The sequence below is a fragment of the Phalacrocorax carbo genome, chromosome 1 (genome assembly GCF_963921805.1).
Source record: "Phalacrocorax carbo chromosome 1, bPhaCar2.1, whole genome shotgun sequence".
Classification (NCBI taxonomy): domain Eukaryota; kingdom Metazoa; phylum Chordata; class Aves; order Suliformes; family Phalacrocoracidae; genus Phalacrocorax; species Phalacrocorax carbo.
In genome coordinates, this window is record NC_087513.1 from 62,324,864 (window position 1) to 62,341,650 (window position 16,787).

At 38.6% G+C, this 16,787-nt stretch overlaps 1 protein-coding gene across 4 annotated transcripts in view; it reads right to left on the bottom strand.

Annotated features, from left to right (window-relative positions):
* Positions 1 to 16,787, bottom strand: part of PARPBP (PARP1 binding protein) — a 54,041-nt gene that overhangs the window by 11,464 nt on the left and 25,790 nt on the right. For 3 of the 4 annotated variants that reach the window (XM_064456356.1, XM_064456346.1, XM_064456365.1), the window contains 3 exons: positions 11,920 to 12,103; positions 5,116 to 5,294; positions 730 to 811 (listed from right to left, as the gene is read on the bottom strand). In XM_064456356.1, coding sequence (XP_064312426.1) covers positions 730 to 811; positions 5,116 to 5,294; positions 11,920 to 12,103 — 445 coding nt within the window. Of the gene's footprint in view, positions 1 to 729; positions 812 to 862; positions 1,796 to 5,115; positions 5,295 to 11,919; positions 12,104 to 16,787 lie in introns of those variants that run through there. The other variant, XM_064456374.1, reaches the window with a different exon arrangement.

A 16,787-nucleotide genomic window follows, 5' to 3' on the forward strand; every position in this document is an offset into this window, starting at 1 on the left:
TGTTGTCTGGACAAAGTTTGTAAAAAATATTAAGTCACTACTTTTATCTAGCTCTCTCTATTGAAATGCTGTGGAAGATACAAGCTCTGCCTCTTTCCATAGTCCCAACATGCAAGTTTGACAATTTTGAGGAGAAAAGACTATGTAAAATGCAGTACACTGGAAGACTGCAACTTTCAGAAACATTGAAGTTACGCTCCATTTCATCAGCAAACTAGCAAACATTAGCATCTTTATTTTATTGTTCACAAAGCAGTGTTATGGAAATGTCCTCAGAATGTTACAAATAAAAAGCATCCCCCCCCAAAAAAATGCAATGAAAAAGTCATTATTACACTTTTAGAATGCCTATACTATCAGAACTGAAATCAGGTGCCTGTGTTCAGTTTTATCTCTGTCTTCACATAGCTTCAGTTTTATTTCTGTAGTCCTGAAATGCACAGATGGTTAAATGAAGAGATATAGATTAACTCAGCATATCTCCATTAAGAGATCTTCATCAGGAAGCACTTTTAAGTTTAAAGCCCTTCTCTTCTGGTGTTTTAGATATTTCCATTCATATTACAACACTGTTCAAGTTGGGCCAATTACTGCAAGTGAATCACAATTACATTTCTTTAGCTATAGGATACATTTTAGCCAAGTATTTGAGAATTTTAACACTTCATTTTCATTTTAGCATTATTATTTCAGAGCATCTACAGTTGCATAGCAATTCCTACACAGTACCTTTTTTTTTTTTTCATCCACAGATTTCTGAATGCGTTGTCTAAGAGGTTTTGGAGAAGTTCCTTTGGACTGTGCTGGAGATCTATATTAAAAAGATATAAGTATTTAGAACATATAAAAGGAATTAGTTAAGAAAAATAGTTACCATACCAATTTCCTCAGAAACAGGAAGGCAAGTATCTTCATTCTGCAAGCCTTACTTTGTTTTCTCGCTTCCTAAGTAACCACATGTACCTCCACAACTGGTGGCAGAATAATGAAACCAAACCTACAGTTCCAATATCTGGTATCATTTTGCAGTATGTTTACAATATTGCAGTTCTGCAGCCACAGTGTTATTGTTTGTAATGCTGGTGATGAGTTACCAAGTCACCATTCTATTTACACCCCTTTGAAGAGCATCTGGTTGACAACTAGAATAATTTTCCTCATATTTACAGACTTTTCAGTAGAAGTACTCACACAAACAAAATACTTCCACCCTCCTGTATTTCAGTATGGCAATATTTCTGTACATTAATGAAAAATTTTTAGGTATATAATGCAAAAAATATTTTATACATGTAAGAGGGGATTTTTTTGGTCTCAAAATAAGAACTAATCCGTGCGTCTCTAAATAAATAGTTCTCTTTTTATGCTCATGGCAGGCCAGTATGCATATGAGGACAGGTTTTTTTCAAAAATAACTCATTGTTTATGTCATTCAATTCAATTATTCCATAAATAAAATCTATTCTATTTAGCTCACTATTTTCTTTCTTCTGTTTACCTCTGGTGCAAAATTTCTGCAGAACCTTGCAATGGTTTTGCTATTTAAATTGCCAAAATACGTAGCTTCAGCATGCTCCTGTCTATGCTGTTGTTCTGGTTCATGAGTCCTCTTTGTAACCCACAATGACAAAATTCTCAGCATCTCACTTTTCCAACAACTGATGAGTCCTCAGGATAAGCAAGTGATTAAACCATCACTGCTTCTCCAGTGCATAGATAAGTTAGTTTCCTTTTCAGTGGCCACAGATATGGGTTTTCAAGTGATTTTTTGTTTTGTACACCAACACCGGTATTCCTTAGATAGAAAGAAATTTTTAAAAGCAAGATAAGAAATGAGCAAGAAGTAATGACTGGCTTTAACAATAATAGGATATGAAGTTGATGGAAATTATATAAAAAACGGCAAACAAAAAGTTGCCTCAAACCCTGAATACCTGTTGAATCTGCAAACTATAAAAAGAGAACCTTTATTGCAAAAAGTTATGAAGATATGTAATTCATAGTCATGCAAAATTTAACTCTAAACCATAAAGAATATAATTAATTATATCAGAATCACCTTACTTTGACTTCAATATCATCACTACATTTTTATATTTGCTTAAAAAGGTTTAAAAGTACTATGGGAAAAATAGCACACTTCTGCCTTGCATACAGCTTCAAAATACAAAAAAACCCCAACCTTTTTATTTGAACTTCTATAACACATATATAAAAGGAACATTTTCCAGAATATTACAATGAGGTGCTTACAGAAGGAAAATATTTGCCAGATATACTAAAGGACAGATTAAGTAAGAAAAAACTCGGCTTGGTTGGGATGTTCTGAAACACTGAGAATATAATTTCACTGCTTATATTTTCAGTTCCCAAATATGCATACATTTCACAAGTTACAATGAAAATACTTTTAGTTAAAGAAAGCCAATACAATAGCTGCTTCTCAGCAGTAGCTTTTTCACAGGATTTCAGTGCAGAGAGATAAATCTACCCAATTGATCTAGAAGTTTATTAAGTCAAACAAAGCAAGAAAAATTCCTGAAATGCTCAAGTTTTGAACGAAAGGTGCTCTCATTTAACCTCAGTCTTCACCTGAAAACTAACAGTGGTCTCAAACCAACCAGAACCCAGACAAAACTATTCATAAAATACATTTCAATTTTATAATTATTCAGTAATGAAGTCTATAGAAATAACAGAAAGCACTGTGAAAAACCTCAAACCAATATCTACCATGTGATCAAAGACCATAAAACAATACAATAACTACCATATGATATGAGGCGACCAACAATCTGATACTCAGAATCAGATTAGCAAAAAGAATCTGAAAACTGCAGTGGCATTTACTGCCAAAGGTACTGCCTTTTATCCTGTAAACTGTTCTAGATGTACTATTGACAACGGACTGGCAAAAATTCTAGATCAAATATTTGTGACAGAAGCATTAACAAAAAAGTGCTGTACCATAGAGGTGCCTGTATATTGAAGCAAGTCAGAGTAACACCTTAGCTACTATCCTGTGTACTATTAAGGTGTTCAGCATTCATAAAGCAATTTGAGCCTTACAGTAAAGCTGCTAGAGAAATTCAGAAGACAAAGATTTGTTAAAAATTGAGAACAGGTGTTGTCTGCAAGTTTCATTTCAGTTTTTGCAGAGTTTTCACTCCTAAAACGTTTCTTTAGGATCATAAATTCAATACTTTGAATAAATTACTTTGAATCCATTTTTAAATGGAAGCACACAGATACTGTTAAAAAAATATACAGCGGAAAAATAAAACCTAAAACAATTTGACCACTAAGAATTACAAGGAAAACACAAGAATTGTCTAGCTTACAATATAAATTCCCAGACAGCAGTACCTGCTTACACCTACAAGAAGAAGATTTTAAGTCAAACAAACGTCTTATCCTTCTGGGGAAAAAAATCAAGAAAATTAATTCAGCTAAAAAAAATCAAATTAGGTAAGTGAAACCAAAGCACACAGTGGGCACCTTTATTCAGAAATAAGTGGTTTAAAACCCATTTTAAAGAGTTACTTAAAAAAAGTAAATCAAGATTTCTGGCTCTGAATAATAGCTGTGTTTAATACAGAAGAATTCAGGTGGGCCTTGATTCCATTCACACAGAGCATTAACCTAAGTCTGATTAAGCACCTTTTCATTCTGATGAAAATACAACCACTGTGAGGTTTATTAAATGAACGAAACAATTTAAAAAGTAATGTGGATCAATTTTCCTGAATCTGCAGTAGTGGAAAAATAAGAGACTGTAAACAGGGTTATTTTAAGTTTGTTACATAATGAAACAGAAATGTATAGCTACAGCTGTCCACAGATATTTGAGAGGTGACAGATATACTCCATAATATGTTTTTACAAGCTGCCTTTTATATTAAAAATTATTACATGCTTATTTACAATTCTTATTAGTGAAACTAATCTTTTAAAGTTTTTTTAGAATGTGTTCTTTCCTTTGGTTTCATAGAAGAGGTTAGATGATAAATCTAATGGAACACTTAAATTCTTCAACTTTTATGATCTTACGTCTTCCAGTTTAGGACCTGTCACTGTTTTTCTCTTTCCCTGCTGTTATCCTCACAGCCTTACACCCACATACACTGACAGTGTTGTTATGGTGGGCTCTCAGAGGAAATGACTGCGACCAGAATAAGAAACACCCCTTCTTCATCATTTTTCCTATCCTTTACATTGTAGCTCTTCTTTTGTGTTACAGAACCCGAAAATGTGCATGCAGAGAGTTTCATAAGCAACTAGCCATGCAGCCCCTGCCCTGATGAACAGGTGCCACAATCACCACTGAAGGTACCAAAAGCAGGGACAAGCTATAAGGAATTTGAACAGGTCCTTATGAAGACAATATAGTTACCTTGGGAAAAGCACTATTGAGGAATCAACCACTGTACTACAGAGGATGCTTGTCTGGGAACCCAGGGTGCTTTACCTCCCAGCTGGCCATCAGGGAGAGTTTTCTCTTTCTTCTCCTTTCCTCTTCCCTTCTTTTTTGATTTTATTCTTCCCCAAAAGGAACTTTCACCGTTAGAGTAAATGTATGCCACCAGCTACAGATCCTACTAATAAATCTTCATGCATGTGAATTTGTTTCAATGTCCTTTGTGCAATACTATCCTGATTGGTGGATCATAATAAGAAAAGCTATTTAACTATTTAAAACTGCCTCCACAAAATAAATACTATGTAGAAAGAAAACAGGATATAATCCAATAATCTCTTGAACAGACAGTATTTAAACTTCGGAGTTCAAACTCAACTTAAGAGGTGAGTATTTGGAAGGTTTGCTGCAAAGGATATTCCTTCATGGTTTTTTTTTTTGCAGCCCAGAAATGTACTAACTCAAAAAGTCCATATGACAAAAGTATCTTGATATCACAGAAAATGCAAATGAGGAGGTAAAACACTTTTGAGAACTTGAGACTGTTCTAAGAATGCTTTCCCTTTACAGACTCACAACAGACTGCACTTCGGCCATTTCTTTTACATAAGTAATATCAATGCTTTGTTAGCCACTCAGTACAAGATCTTTAAAAACAAACCAACCCAACATAAACACAAAAACCTTCTAGCACTCACCTGAAGAGTGTCAAAACTGATGTGATTCCAAACAAATTAAAGCTTTCATCATCGTATAATAGTTCTGCTTTGTTCTGGGTAGGAGGACTGACAGCTTCTTCATCCAGAAGAACTAGTAAGACCTTTATAGTATCTCTGCCACAATACACAGTGCCATGATTTATGGAATGCAATTTTGGCTGAAAGTAAATAAAATTAAAAGGAACATAGAACAGGGAAGGTCAGCAAGCCAGACCAATAGCTCACCTCCAAAAGCAACCCATATCAGCATAAGGTGTGAGAATCCCCTCCTTCCCTTTCGCAGTAAGCATTTACGGGGAACCTGACCATGGGAAAGTTTCTTCCTCATCCCAAGCAATTAGTAGCATTTAGATCACTGCCAGCCGGAGGTATACACTGATGAGCAAGTCACACAGAAAAATATACAAATCTATGATGAAACAATGCAGCAGAAATTAACATATTATTTTCTCACAACCAGTTTGAGTGCTATGGGGTACACAAACACATTCTGGTGAAGTCCAACTCCGCTGACTAACTGAATCTGCTAAAGTAGTTGGTTAAAAGTGAGATTTCCATCAAGATTTGACAACAGAGGTACTTGGCACAACCTCCTGTTGTTTGGAACAGGATGAATTCCTCACAATTTTCCACAAGAATAAAGAATTCCTTAAAGAAAATAATAATAATCCACATCTGGAAGCGCTCAATGCTACAGTCAGCAGTACAGATGTAGAACTCCATAGCCACTATGGGACTGCAAGAACTGCAAGTTTGCTATATGTTTCTTTAAAAGTACTAGGAGTTCAACAGAGAAATTTAGTGCTTAATACACACTAGTAGATTTTAAAAACTATAGGCTTTCTTATTTACCACTACATAGAAACATTGAATAGCCTGACTTTGTTCAGAAGGACAGGACAAGCAATAAACTGCATTTATCCAATCAGTTAACTGCTTTTAAACACAGTCTTGAAAAGATCAAATTCTATTTCTCTCTCTATTTGATTACATCAATTAGTGTATGTAGCTTTCAAGAAACCATAGCAACACATGTCAGTCAGTTACTATAAGTTATAATCAATAGCTAGAAATAGCAATTACAGAAATGGTTGTTACTTGGCTTTACAGAATTGGCCTATTTCAGTACCATTTAATTTCCTCAAAATTTATTCTGAACCTCTTCAGTCATTACATCACCACATCATAGATTTTTATAATATGTCATGTGTGTCACAGTAAATTTGTCTTGATGAGAAAAGTACAAATTTGGCATCATCTTGACTGATTACACACAAAGGAAAAAAAGAAAATAATCTTTAAAACATAACGCAATCTCCTAAGTGCCAAAAGATGACCTTCAGAAATCTCATGTACTACAACAGTAGTGACTCGGTGTTCTAACCATGGACTAAAATCCTATTGTCCATGGCACAATGAGAACTTTAGGCAAAACAACAATCATTGCCATAAAAATCTTGTTTATTAGTAAGCTTAAAATCATGACACAAATTATTTTTTCAAGAAAACAGTTCATCAGCCTTTCAAGGGTAGTGACCATTAGCTACCCCAGAGTATTCAGGTTAGTTCCAGAAACACCAGCCAGATTCCACTTACAGTAGTAATTTTATCAGGAAGAAATTAATCATAATTTCTATTAGTCACTCATGCAGGCTTCAGCACAAAGTAGTGCTTCCTACTGCATAAAGTAATAACTTTTCCTGGAGTGCTAGATTCTTATAAAACAGGTATTTGCAGGAAAACTGAGCAATGATGGAAGAAAACTGCTACTGCCAGGAGAAAAGCAAATATTTTTCAAACAAAGTAACTCTTTTCAGGTACATTTTATGAGGAAGCAGCCTTCCCAGGAGCTAATGGAGGCATTATTTTCAGCTCTACACTCAAGATCATATTTTAAGTTTGCACTCAGAGAAATGATTCAATCTCTTATGTATGAAAAAAACATAACATCCTATCAAAACCAGAAATATAGAACATTTTTTCTGAAAAATTATAGCATCAGGGTTTGGGTGTTTCTTTATAAAGCAAAAAAGAAAACACAATAAATTCCCCAGGCTATATGTGAAACTCAACAGAGAGCATTAACCTTTGCTGTCCTGAGATCTTAATGGAGCAATACAGATGCTCTAATTTTTTTTTACACAGCTCAAATTCATTTGGAAAACTTATGGGGGTTTTTGGTTTTGTTCAGTTTGTTTCTTTTTTTTTTTATTTTTAGTTAGTGATGGTGACCTACCACTCTATATGCTTAGTAAAATGTTCTTCCAGACCAAGCTCCACTAAAATATACAATTCGATACCAGTCGCTTAACATTTGTCTAAGCTCCCTTTTCTACCCCTCAACTCTTTAAATCACATATTTAAGAATTATCATTAATATATACACTCATCACACAATCTTCACAAACTTAGTTTACATCAAAATAATTCCCCACACCAAAATCAAAATAGCACCATCATAACACCCACAAAGGCAGACAATTTATACACAGTCCACCCCTCGTCCCTTCACCACAACTACAAAAACAAAAGTTCCCCACACTTACTCCCCTCTCTAGCAATGTTCAGTCCACATTTTGCCCATTACCTCTCCCAATGCTGTCCTTATCTCTCATTCCTCAGGCCCCACATTGGGTACCAAAAAGGCTGTGGTGGCTTGACCTTGGCTAGCTGCCAGTTGCCCACCAAGCTGCTCTATTGCTCTCTGTCCTCAACAGCACAGGGAGAAAGAACATGATGAAAAGCTCATGGGGCTGAGATGAGGACAGGAAGTTCACTTACCAATTACCAGCACAGGCAAAACAGATTTGACTTAAGGAAATCAATGTAATTCATTGCCAACTAATCGGAATAGGACCCCTCCCTTCTTCCCAGACTCAACCTCGCTCTCAACTCTTCTATCCTCTTTCCCCCAAGTGGCACAGGAGGTTGAGGAACAAGGGTTGCAGTCAGTTCCTAATGCTTCATCTCTGCTCTTCCTTCTTCAAGTTCTTCCTCTACTCCTGTGTGGGGTGCCTTCCATGGGATACAGTCATTCACAAACCTCTCCAGTGCAGGTCCTTCCCACAGGCTGGAGTTCAAGGACTGCCCCAGCATGGGTCCCTTCCACAGGGTGCAGTCCTTCAGGAACAGACTGCTACAGCATGGGTCCCCCACGAGGTCACAGGTCCTGCCAGAAAACCTGCTTCTGCATAGACTCCTCTCCATGGGCTATAGTTTCTGCCAGGAACCTGCTCCAGTGTGGGCTTCCCACAGGGTCACAACTTCCTTCAGGGTGCATCCACCTGCTGCGGCATGGGGCCCTCCACAGGCTGCAGGATGGATATCTGCGCCAGTGTGGATCTCCATGGGCTACAAAGGGACAACCTGCATCACCATGGTTTTCACCACAGGCTGCACGGGAATCTCGGCTCCAGTGGCTGGAGCATCTCCTCCCCTTCCTTCTTCACTGAGCTTGGTGTCTGCAGAGCTGTTTCTCTCATGTATTCTCACTCCTATCGCACAGCATTTTTTACCCTTTCTTAAATGTTACCACAGAGGTGCTACATCTGTTGCTGATTGGCTCAGCTTTGGCCAGCGGTGGGTCTGTCTTGGAACTGGCTCTGTCTCACATGGGGACAGCTTCCGGTGTGTTTTCACAGAAGCCACCCCTGCAGCCCTCCCTGCTACCAAAACCTTGCCATGCAAACCCAATACAGCTTGACAGATCTAGTGCTGAGCAGCACATCAGTCACATCCAGACTACAATCATCTCTGATGGCTCGTTACATCCATTATGCAGCACATGCGGGACACCCAGGGGATTGGGCTCAGCAAGCATGGGTTTATGAAAGGGAGGTCCTGCCTCACTAACCTGGTCTCCTTCTATGATAAGGTGACCCACTTAGTGGATGAGGGAAAGGCTGTGGACGTTGCCTACTTGGACTTTAGTAAGGCCTTTGACACTGTCTCCCACAGCATTCTCCTGGAGAAGCTGGCTGCTCATGGCTTGGACAAGTGCACTCTGCGCTGGGTTAAAAACTGGCTGGACGGCTGAGCCCAGAGCATGGTGGTGAATGGAGTCAAATCCAGTTGGCGGCCAGTCACGAGTGGTGTTCCCCAGGGCTTAGTGTTGGGGCCCATCCTGTTCAATATCTTCATTGATGATCTGGATGAGGGGACTGAGTGCACCCTGAGGAAGTTTGCAGGTGACACCTAGCTGGGTGGAAGTGTTGATATGCTGGAGGGCAGGAAGGCCCTACAGAGGGACCTGGACAGGCTGGATCATTGGGCTGGAGCCAACAGTATGAGATTCAACAAGGCTAAGTGCCGGGTCCTGCACTTGGGTCACAACAACCCCTTGCAACACTACAGGGTTGGGGAAGAGTGGCTGGAAAGCTGCCTGGAGGAAAAGGACCTGGAGGTGTTGGTTGACAGCCACCTGAACATGAGCCAGGAGTGTGCTCAGGCAGCCAGGAAGGCCAATGGCATCCTGGCTTGTATCAGGAATACTGTGGCCAGCAGGAGCAGGGAGGTGATGGTGCCCCTGTACTCTGCACTGGTGAGGCCACACCTCGAGTACTGTGTGTAGTTTTGGGCCCCTGACTACATGAAGGACATTGAGGTGCTGGATCATGTTCAGAGAAGGGCAACAAAGCTGGTGAAGGGTCTGGAGAACAAGTCTTATGAGGAGAGGTTGAGGGAGCTGGGGTTGTTTAGCCTGGAGAAGAGAAGGCTGAGGGGAGACCTTATTGCTCTCTACAACTACCTGAAAGGAGGTTGTAGCAAGGCGGGGGTCGGTCTCTACTCCCAGGTGATAGGACAAGAGGAAATGGCCTTAAGCTGCACCAGGGGAAGTTTAGATTCGATATTAAGAAAAACTTCTTCACCGAAAGGGTTGTCAAGCATTGGACTACCCAGGGAGCTGGTTGAGTCTCCATCCCTGGAGGTATTTAAAATAAGGGCAGACGTGGTGCTTGAGGATATGGGTTAGTGGTGGACTTGGCAATGATAGGTTAGTGATTGGACTCGATGATCTTAAGGGTCTTTTCCAACCTTAACGATTCTATGATTCTTTAATTCTGTGATCCATACTGTGGTGAGTATGGATGTAGTGTAGTGGGTATGGTGAAAAGGATTAGCTTAAAGCCCATGATCCTCTGCTATGCACTCAAAGTTTCCGCACTGAGAACTGTTGTAGAATCTGCCCATCCATGAGTAGACGGGATGTTACAGCAATCAATTAACTTCAACTCAAGAACGGGCAAAAACTTCAGCATCAAACCACAGACCTACGGTAATATAGTTAAGTTCATAAGCTGCCCTCAGGTGTCCATTTTCAGAAAAATATTAACTTCACGCTGCTCTCAATGGGATTAAGTATTTAACCACATTTCCTAACAACATCAGGATACAACCTTCTTTACTATCTTCTGCCTCAGCAAGGATACTGGTAACCATTTCTACTGAGTCATTTGACTATGCACTTGACCTATGGAGAACAATAAGAGACACGAAGCATTTTGAAAGAGCAATATTTTTGTGAATTTCTCTGAAGAATTAAGTTTCATTAAAATAGTTTTACCTGGCTTATAATGATATAAATTTTAAAAACTTTTATCAGTAATACAAGTAGCCAAATAAAGACAGAGCTGATAACAGTGGTCAATTTTTCAGATGGGGAAGAGGAAGGAATAGAAGGATATGGAATGGAGACAGGGAAATACAGCAATGAAAGATTCAGGGGAAACAGGAAAATGAGGATGAAATATATACTCCAACTCCTCGGTGGAAACACACAATTAAACTGGTTTAACTAGCCACTAGTCTGGCTACTTTTAGCTCTAATAGGAAAAAAAAAGCATGTCCGAAGTTTGATTAAAATTTGTTAAAAATCTTATGTTACCATGGGGTAATTCCAGTGATTTCATAAAACAAAGCATTCTAACAAGTACACACATTCAAAGCATCTATAAAAGATTCCCAGACATAAATACATGACATTAAACATTTTATATATCAACAATGTAAAATAAAATAAAGCTGGTTGATGTTTTCATCACAAAAAAGATCATAATATAAACCTGAACAGATTCAAAGTACAGAAACCACAAATAGTCTGTATTCTGCTCTCCACACCTGACTTAAAGAACTGTAAATATTCTGAATTCTTCCAAGAAACTAAAATCATTGACAGCTTCATTGGTGCCTTGAAACACTAAAAGAGAAAAACTTACACGCTGACTGTTTGGGGTTTTATTTTTATTCCCATCCCCACTCCACATTTCACCATGTTTTGGACTTCTTTCATGTTTAACCTCATATTGAATGCCTTACCCCTAGAAATACTTGATGCTGAGCTAATTAAAACCTGTGTGTTTTAAGCAAAATTACTGACACATGTTTTCAAATCTTAATTCCAGTTTCACAAGGTTTTTGTCTGGAAATTTGTTATAGCTCTACTGCCTTGAAATTAGTGGCAAATCTGGCAGTTACGAGTATCTACGCCTATAACGACTACAGGAAGAAATTAACTTTTGAAGGATATTTTATTTAGAATTTTGAGGTAAGAAGGTTAGTTTAAGTAAATCAGCTTTTTGAAATCCACACTTTAATCCTCACATATAAGTCTTTCAACAAGTTTAAAACCACAGTGTAGGGGAAATGACACTGCTGTGTGCTGTTAGGAAAAGATAATACTCTATATAAAGTTCTTTAAAAAATAGAAAAAGAAACAAAACAGGCAAAAGACATTTGCTTTCTTGCAAAGCTAAATAGTAAAAAGAACAAAAGAAGTCCCATTACCCGTGCTGGACTGGCTCCAGTAGTACTGGCAGTCAAGACTTCATGTTGTGAATCGATAATATTTTTAATCTTCAAATCCAAATCTTGTACAGCTTCCTCTACTGCCTGACAGAAAGGATCCCCATTGCTTCGGCCTTTTATCAAATGCATCTTCACTGTTGACAGAATTCGCCCCCCTGCAATTCTGAAAATAGGCACAGGGTCATCTCCACATTAATCTTGGCAGCACTTTAGTATACCTATTAGCATTGAATATAGCCAGTATTCACAGTTAATCAAAATGCTTCAGAGAACAGCTTTGATCTTTTAAATCAAACAGCAGTGTAGAAGTATTGTCCAACATAATAGTTTGCTAAAAAAAAAAAGGAAAGGTAATGAATCCAGCATTTACTAACACTAAGCTGCAACACAAAACTAACTTCTCCATACAAGTTCAGAGAAGAGTACTTTCTTTAAACCTACAGTTACTGTTTTGCCTATAAGCCGTTAAGTGTAAACAAAATGTTTCACTGGAACATGCTTTCCAATTTAACAGCTTATCAGATTTTTGAGTCTTTTGTGCTTCATGAAAGTGCTTCAAAATATCAATCTGCTTTCAATTTTATTTAAATAGATAGTAATCAGACTAGATGAACATCACTGTTTTCCATAAAGGCACACACTATTAATCTCTTTTTTCATCAACTAGGAAAAACACCTACAGAAAAAAATTTAGTAGATTAATAATTAAGTGTCCATACGGTTTGACATCAAAAATATATTTATGTTAATCAGCTGAATCTGATTAATATAGGAGCTTCATTTCAACTCTTCTTACAGAGGATAAGGAGGCATTTATTTGTAAGTGTAGCTAAACTGTTAATTTCATTTTGTGGTCCTGTACCTTGAACCATCCACATTGCATGTATGATAGATTACTTTTGGGATCATTTCTGGATTAGAACTACCAGGTCTCTCCCCAGTGAAACTCAAGTGATTAGCAATTACAGTTGTACAAATGATGCTCCAATAGGCAGTACTGAGAGAACTATACCATGTCTTGATCCCTCAGACTTGCAAGGTCCACATATTCCATAAAAATGGAAGTAAAACAGGCTGCCAGGTAGACCACATTATCCTGAGTACGTAAAAAAAAAAAAAAGAAAAAAATAATCGATTCTTGAAGAATCACAAGAAAACCCAAAGATCTTGTGTCCAAAAAATGGCTACAGGGACTGAGGCTCCTGAGACAGTGCACCCTGATTTACCCAGACCTGGTGAATGAGGGGGAGCAGTTACAATTCCAAGAATTTCACCCGGCCATTTATAAGTGCATCTTTCCACTCAGGGGTTGGAAGTGCTGCCCTCAACAATACTGCTCAAAATTAATAAAATAAAATAACTTAAAGCTTATAATGAGAGAGCATAGTATCATCACAAGAATGGAAAATCCAAGTGTTAGGAGTGAACTGCTCATTTTGTAAGTGCAATCTGTAAGTGTAAGTGCTCAAGCAGGGGGCGTGGATAAGATGATCTCCAGAGGTCTCTTCCAAGCCCTATGATTCTGTGATTCTCTAATGTGTGGTAAACAGGTGCAAAAGCCATATGGAGGTACGAAGGTAGGAAGTGCTAGTTAGGAGGCACTTCTATGAACTATGCCTATGAAACAGGTTAAGTAAATTAGCTAGGGATCACAGATCTTATCTCAGAGAATATTAAACTATAGAGGCAGCAAATGTGTCTTGACTACTTTAATGAAGATTTAGTGAAAGACAGAATAAACAGCTTGAGTTAAAAGCTTAATAATTTTGCCCAGTACACATGGAAAACACTAAGTGAAAGACTGTTTCACCATTGCTTGCATTTTGGCAAATAAAAAAAAAACCATTACAAGAACCACTCAGCTCCCCTATATCATAATGCATCTCTTCCCAAAAGCTTTATTGAAGTTGCATGCTATTTGGAAACTGTCATCAATTCTCCAGTCTTTCCAGAACATGATCCCATCATCCAGACTGACCAAGTTGATTATAATCAAGAATCCCTTCACCCCACCAAGCAATCATTTATCTTATGTTTAACATCATGTATATAAGGACTTAATTATTTCCTCGTGACATTTTGTCTTCAGTTTCATTCTCTTTCTGCCTATTTTCCTCAACCTTTTCAAACTGTGGTAGCCTGTATTTTATTTTTAGCTCTAATTTATAAGGGGTTTGATTCCCTCCCCACTTTTACTTTTTCACATACCACATTATATTCACCTTTGAACACCAGCTGATAACACATGTAAGAATAAAGAAATAAAAACATAACAATAGGCACAATGGACCCATACTTTAAAAACAAAACACCACACCACCAAAAAGCCCCCAACCCAACACAAACCTGATTCCCAGGAAAAATAGGTAGAACTTAGTTCATAAAATACACTGAACTGAAATTAGAGACTGAGACAGCACTCAGGAGAAGTATAATAAATATTTTCTCTGTTCTTACAAAGCACGCGTTTATTGCCAGTGTTGGAGACAAGATCCTGTGCTTGTGGACCCTTCTTTTGAAGTTATACAATCACATTTCATATCCTTAAAGTAACGTAGACTCTCTGCGGTGACATTTTTGAGTCTGTAGTGACTCAAAAAATTAAATGGAAACAAGCAAGAAAACAACCCCAGCCTTCTAGTCACTATGCTTTTTGACAAAAAAATTCCAATGAAGCTAGGTTTGCTTGTGATGCTAAATTCAGTTATGAGCTTGATTTCCTGGGTTTTTTTATGGGGGTTTTGTTGCTATTGGGTTTTTTTGTTTGTTTGTGGGGTTTTTGTTGTGGGGTTGTTTTTGTTTTGGTTTTTGGTTTGCTAGTGTTGGGGTTATTTATTTGTTGATTTCTTGTTTTGGTTTTTTGGGGGTTTTGGGGTTTGGTTTTGTTTTGTTTGTTTTTTAAGTTTTACACAGCCTAAGCAAAAGCAACGACAGAATTCACAGAACCACAGGTTGGAAGGGACCTCAGGGATCATCTAGTCCAACCTTTCTAGGTAAGAGCACAGTCTAGACGAGATGGTCCAGCACCCTGTCCAGCCGAATCTTAAAACTGTCCAATGTGGCCAAGTCAACCACTTCCCTGGGGAGATTATTCCAATGGTTGGCTGTTCTCACTGTGAAAAATCTCCCTCTCATGTCCAGTTGGAATCTCCCCAAGAGCAACTTGTGTCCATTCCCCCTTGCCCTCTCCATGTGACTCCTTATAAAAAGGGAGTCTCCATCTTCTTTGTAGCTGCCCCTTAAGTACGAGTACATGGTGATGAGATCCCCTCTAAGCCTCCTTTTGTAAAGGCTGAACAAACACAGTTCTCCCAGCCTATCCTCATATGGCAGGCTTCCCAGGCCTTTGATCATCTTGGTGGCCCTTCTCTGGACCCCTTCCAGCCTGTCCACATCCTTTTTGTATAGAGGGGACCAGAACTGTACACAGTACTCCAGGTGTGGCCTGACAAGTGCTGAGTAGAGCTGGGTAATGACTTCTTTATCTTTGCTGGCGATGCCATTTTTGATGCAACCCAGCATCCTGTTGGCCTTCTTGGCCGCAGCAGCACACTGTTTACTCATGTTGAGCTTTCTGTCCACCAGGACCCCCAGGTCCCTTTCCACAGAGCTGCTCTCCAGCCAGGTGGATCCCAGCCTGTCCTGCACTCCTGGATTATGTTTTCCCAGGTGCATGACCTTACAATTTTCCTTGTTGAACTTCTTACGGTTCTTCCTGGCTCGCTCTTCCAGCCTATCTAGATCTCCCTGCAGAGCAGCTCTCCCTTCTGGAGTGTCTACTTCCCCTCTCAACTTGGTGTCATCAGCAAACTTCATCAGGCTACACCTGATGCTGTTATCCAGATCACTTATAAAGATATTGAATAACATTGGGCCCAGTATTGATCCCTGGGGGACTCCACTAGTGACAGGTTGCCACTTGGAAAAGGAGCTATTTATCACCACCCCTTGGGTGTGGCCTGTCGTTCCTGCTCTAAGAAATTTTCCTTTGCAGTTAATCTGCTTCATGATCTATTGCAGTAATCCATCTTCCCTTCCAACTAACCTACAGGGTTTTTTCCAGACTTTAAGAAACACTGGCCACTTTTCTGCAACATCTAATAATTAGATAGGATGGCCAACCCTAAAAAAGGGTACCTTGTTAAGTCTTGCTTTTAACAGCAGAATTACTGAAAGTTTACTTTTCTTTTTCACCTTAAGAGTTAGATTTATAGTCCAAATCAAAATAGAAATGCAGCATGTTGAGTGTAACCTAACATCAGTCAGTGTAGCTCAGAAACCAATAGTTTTGATATAACTATACCATGGACTGTACAAAATGACTCCATATTTATTCACACACCCTGAACTCTTGAACTGCTATTGGCACCTATGATAGAATTTTTAGATACATCTATGATGCTGCAAATCACAGCTTTGCCAAAGAAAAAACCCAAAGCAGTGGCTTTATTACTCCAGTTGATGTAGCCAGGAGTAAGATGATGACTAATTTTTCAACTTCCTCCATGCTTACTGGCTTCCTCCATATTCCTGCCTACTTACCCTAAAAGGATACCTTGCAAATTGAAAGAAAGGTATGTTTTGTACACGTTAAATTCTGAAGATGAATTTTAGAATTCTAGTTGGGAGAACCTCCATTAAATGAAACTCCGCGTGTCTACACTCATATAAAATATAAATTAAGTGGGCAGTGCTAGGTAAGCATAGGAATTGAGTCAGAGGAAAACTAGCTTGTTTAGATTGTTTCCTGTTAAAATACATGGAGAGGACTGGGCCAGAGACCTTGCTGCTTTGGCTTATTCTGGCTGAACAAGACTCCCATAAGTAACTTAGAAAACCTGAAGTTA